At 38.6% G+C, this 5,000-nt stretch overlaps 1 protein-coding gene across 3 annotated transcripts in view; it reads right to left on the bottom strand.

Moving 5' to 3' along the window:
- Nucleotides 1-5,000, bottom strand: part of LOC138021828 (serine/threonine-protein kinase PLK1-like) — a 16,648-nt gene that overhangs the window by 10,279 nt on the left and 1,369 nt on the right. The window contains exons 2-4 of one of the 3 annotated variants that reach the window (XM_068868846.1): nucleotides 4,940-5,000; nucleotides 1,986-2,093; nucleotides 1,749-1,892 (exon numbers count right to left, since the gene is read on the bottom strand). The exon at nucleotides 4,940-5,000 is cut by the window's right edge and continues 29 nt beyond it. In XM_068868846.1, coding sequence (XP_068724947.1) covers nucleotides 1,749-1,892; nucleotides 1,986-2,093; nucleotides 4,940-4,942 — 255 coding nt within the window. In that variant the 5' untranslated portion in view covers nucleotides 4,943-5,000. Of the gene's footprint in view, nucleotides 1-1,748; nucleotides 1,893-1,985; nucleotides 2,094-2,206; nucleotides 2,597-4,939 lie in introns of those variants that run through there. The other 2 variants (XM_068868843.1, XM_068868845.1) reach the window with 2 other exon arrangements.

Below are 5,000 nucleotides of genomic sequence, written 5' to 3'. Positions count from 1 at the left end.
ACTGAATTGGGAGTCGTACAACGAGTTAGCTGAATTTGTCTATTTACAGAAATGGATAAGCCAAAATATGTTTTATTGACTTTATGTGAGTTACAAAATAAAAACTTGAAAATGTTCACCAGGGCCAAGTTCCTCAAAAGCCGATTAACGCTAATCTAAGATTAAAAATTAACCAAGCAGTTTATTCCTCTACTGCAAAATGCTGTTCGATGCTAATTTTCGGCAGAACTTTACATGAGAAGACGTCAATCTTGAAAAACAAAAATAAGCAAAAGAAACTTTCACCAAAAAAGTTGAAAACGTGAAACAAAAGTTTACGCTAATCCTTGATTAAGTTAATCGGCTTTCAAGGAACCGGGCCCAGGAACCGAAGTATGATTTGATGACCAATCGGAGTGAGGCTCAAGATCTCTATTGCTTTTTCGCCAAACAGAGTAACAGGTAGACGACATGCAACTTTATTAAAAATAAATTAATACCCACACGTTACGGATACATGTAAATCTCCCCTCTTTTATTTTGTAAAAACAAAAGAAAAAACTGTTGCATACAGTTACTCATATTTCTAGGCCATGGTATAAGGAGCTCATATACCATGACGGCCAAGCCAATCAAAACTCTAGAATTGCATTATCCAACGAGATCTAGTCTTTAATAATCAAATTTTAATTAACACAATGAGGATTACCAACCCATATTTCTTGATGTAAACAGATTAAATTATGTTAAATATCAATCAAAGCGAAAACTTACTACATTAGAATTAACACCTAATGTGTTTTAGATCATTTTCGTAGCCATATTTCTGGGTGAGAATCATATTTTTGACATCAAACTAATGTACAAAGACATTGTTTTAGTTGGTCTCTTTTTGTTTGCGCAAGGTGATAATACAACTCTTCTTTTTGAAAAATCAATAGAACCCTTTGCATTTATTAACATTGACAGAACATACACTGAAATCAAAGATAAAACTAATGCAAATGCTTTATTTTCTTTAACTTGCAGACTATACATTTCTTTTTTTCTAGTAATCACCATCTAACATGTTGCTAACAGGTACAAAAAAGAAAGCTCAAACAAAGCTCTTGTGCATTATTTACAAAACCATTATTCTTAAGCTTTATATGAGGAAGCAACAGGTGTCCACTTTGCATTGAAAGAAAAGTTTCAGTTCAAACAAATTCGAAATTTTTCACAAAAAAACTGGTTGTCAAGAACATTTCGGGAAATAAATCACCAAAAAAAATAGGGCAGGCTGAATAGCACATTTCAATATTTTGCAGCCAAACCAACAAGAAAATCAAGTCATTTGTTATGTTGTAGTTCAAAATGATTTTGTCTCGGCCAAACCGGATTTAAAACTACATACATTTTAGTAATAATATTCTACAACAAAAGGAACAATTTAGAATGAAACTGTAGTTTTGAACCTTAATTTCATTTTCAACCACGATGTTTTAAATCGGCGGTAAAATTCCAGCTTCAGGGATAGTTTTCACTTTCATCTGCGGATTACTTGTGGAGAATTAGCGATTTTATCATCAGTGCTATCTTTCCTGCATCACATCAATTACCACTTATTGAAAATGTGCAATCTTTGATGCCGACAATAAAGCCTTTCATACACCGGATTTTGCCGCTTTCAAATATGAAGCGCAAGCAGTCATGTACTCACGTACTGTACTTCTAACAATTTATTTTAACAACATCAAAGCGCCTTATGAAAATACTGTCTTTTAACTTACCCGCCGTCTACACAACTCAAGGAGAATGTAGATGTAATCCGCGTCTTCGAAGAATCCATGAAAGCCCACGATATGTTTGTGCGTCTCTATAAGGAGATCTTTCCTCTGTCCTACAGAGCGATGAATAGCTATCTCCATAGACATCTGCAAAAACCCAACATATAGACAAAAATAATTATACGTTTACAACTTTCCCTCGGCGTTTTCACTTCTATAGCAAAACAATCGAATCTTCACCTTTTCTTTTTGGTGTGGCTTCGTCAACATAGTTTTCGAGATGATCTTTCCAGCGAAAATCTCCTTGGTCTCCATATCTGTGAGCTCGTAGCATTTTGCAAACCCTCCCTAAAAATACGAAAATATAACAAAATTTTTCAAGAGCGAAGCAATCTAACATACACGCTCGAGGTGCTCGCTGGATTTAAATTTAAATGGCCGTTATGTATGAGCATTTGTACCTTGCCAAGGAAACGACCTCGAAGATAGCGCTTTTTATTTGTAGGATCCACAATATATTGATCCAACTCTCTTGGAACCTTTGCATAATCAGCTGCAGGCCTTTCTGTTTTATGCCTTACAGAATATTTCTCTTTGGAGATGGGTTTACCGGAATACATCTTCACCCCAGTTACAGATGCTAGAGACGTTGAACACCAAGCTCCAGTTGTACTTTGTCAATTGCGATTTCGTTGTCTCCGTGTGAAACAAGGAACTTGAATTCAGAATGTTTTCAGCTTTTCACGTCGATAGACAATGTCAAAAATCGGCGAAAGTTGAAATGAGATGTCGCAAAGATATTTTCCACAACATGCACTAACGTCGCGTGGAAGCAATGATCGGTTCGAATAAGCTCGCCAGTTAAAGAACATTCAAACAAACTGCATTTTGAGTATTAGCCAATCAGATTCCGCGAAATCACCAAAAAAGCGTTCTTTGGACCAATGAAATTGCTTGGTCACGCTGCACTGCTTGCCAACTCGAGCGTTACATTAAAACAGGAATTTAAATAAAACGATCGCATACAAATGTCTGAATTTTCGTGGCGAAGTCGCCATTTCCGACCTCATAAACTGATTATTTTGACCGCATCCTCCACAAAAAACACATTAACATATTTTCCATTGTTTGAAGATGGATTGTTTTCCTTGTGAAAAGACTTTGCACAGCTGCAAGTTGGTTTGAATCTGTTAGCCAAAAATATACTATTCAAAAAACTTCAATCAGCTGCAGATGCTTTTGTAAAATAATTTTATTTTGTTCCAGTTGACATGAACCAACAATGATATCTTGTCAGTGTAGAATAAAATTTTCACTGATTCTTTCTTTACAAATTAATGCTTTAATGGTTTCATGGATACAAAACTCAGAAAATGCCCAGGCTCCAGCTAAAACAAAATAGACGGGGGACCCAAGTAAAAATTTCTCCAGTCACATGTAATACTGGCCTGTCTGTTAAAGGGGCTATGTAACGTTATTTTAGCGTGTTTAGGGGAAATCTTTATGAGTTTACATCTCGAAAATAATAATATTAATATGGAATTCCTTCATTCATAAAATTATTGTTACATTACAATAATTATTATTACGATGATTCTGAGCAAAAACAGCCTTTATCCAAGTGATCTACCATAAATTTGAAAAAAGTTCAGCCAACTAGGTCCAACTACTTTCAAGATACATTTACTCAAATGCAATCCATTTCAATCTTGCCCATTTGTGTTCATCCATGCTTCTCTTTCCTTTTGTTGTATTTCTTTTATGTTGTTCAACAGTTCATTCCGTGGTTATTGCAATGTTTCATTCTACTTTTTGAGTGTCATGAAATTACATCATTTTGTGTGACATAACCCTAGGTCATTTAGGGATTAGGGAGAGAGTAGGAAACACTGACCCCTAGTCCATGGTCTACCCTGGCAGACTACCCCAAAAATACTATTTCAAGGGAGTACTATTGGTCATAAGTACCGTCACAATTAGTGCTAAGCCTAAACATCCATTTTAAAGAGCGTTGGCCAACAATATTTAAGTCTAAGCACCCATTTTTAAAAGGTTAGCTTTCAATAATGAGTTTGGACAATGTGCGAGCTAGCGAGGCACACGAGGCATGCAAGCCATGGCTGCGAGTCATGCGAGCCAAGATGGCGAGTCAACAATTGAATCATTCCCCTTACCCGTACACTTAGGCTTAGCACTAATAATTATTGCGACGCTGCTTACGACAAATAGTACTCTCGTGAAATAGTATTTTTGGGTAGTCCATTTGGGGTTTTGCTAAAAGTAGGCCTGCGGCGCACGGCCCACGGCCCACGGCCCTGAGGCCCGGTAGCCCAGTCCTGATTTTCCACAGTTTTTTTGTCCAGCGGTAAATCCACGCACATGCACAGATCGCATCGGGTTTGGGCGTGCAAAATGGACAATGGTGAGTTGGAATTCATTTACCATTTTAATAATTTGAATCCTTGTTTCTGTTTGTTGTTGTTAACAGACGAAAACAACAGAGAATGACAACGTTTTTCACTTAGCAACATGCAACGAAAGAAAGGATCGAAAAGGATTGAAATGATTATTAAAATGGTAAATGAATTCAAACTCACCGTCTTTCATTTGCGCACCCAAACCCGATGCAAATCTGTGCATGCGCGTGGATTTACCGCCGGACAACAAAACTGTGTGGGCCGCGGGCCGCTGGGCCTTCGAGCCGCCAGGCTGCCGGGCTGCTGGGCTGTGGTGGGCCTGCTTTTAGCAAAACCCGTACATTTGGGTAGTCCGTCAGGTGTAAAGGTAAAGTCTAGAAGGCCCATCAGGCTGGCGCTTATCTCCGGCTACTGTAGCATGAAGCGACTAGGAGTATTTCTACTCCCCCCTGGATGGGGTGCTAGTCCATCGCAGGGTTATCCCGCGCGGTGGCCTCATGGTTAGTGCACTCGACTCCGGATCGAGTAGTCCGGGTTCGGGTCCTGGCCGGGGACATTGTGTTGTGTTCTTGGGCAAGACACTTTACTCTCACGATGCCTCTCCACCCAGGTGTATAAATGGGTACCGGCATCAGGTGTAAAGAGATACATCAAGTAGGTACACCAATTAGTGCCACGTGCTAGCGATTCTTGACACATTAATAAAGTTCTCTACTACTACTACTACTACTACTACTACTACTACTACTACTACTACTGCTACTACTACATGATGACCATTGCTGTTCACAGTGAATGCAACCAAGTGTCTCAGTTCCTTCGTGCTGTAGAGATCCAG

Source organism: Montipora capricornis, chromosome 10, assembly GCF_036669925.1.
Source record: "Montipora capricornis isolate CH-2021 chromosome 10, ASM3666992v2, whole genome shotgun sequence".
Lineage (NCBI taxonomy): Eukaryota > Metazoa > Cnidaria > Anthozoa > Scleractinia > Acroporidae > Montipora > Montipora capricornis.
This window is presented reverse-complemented; position numbering and strand designations above follow the sequence as displayed.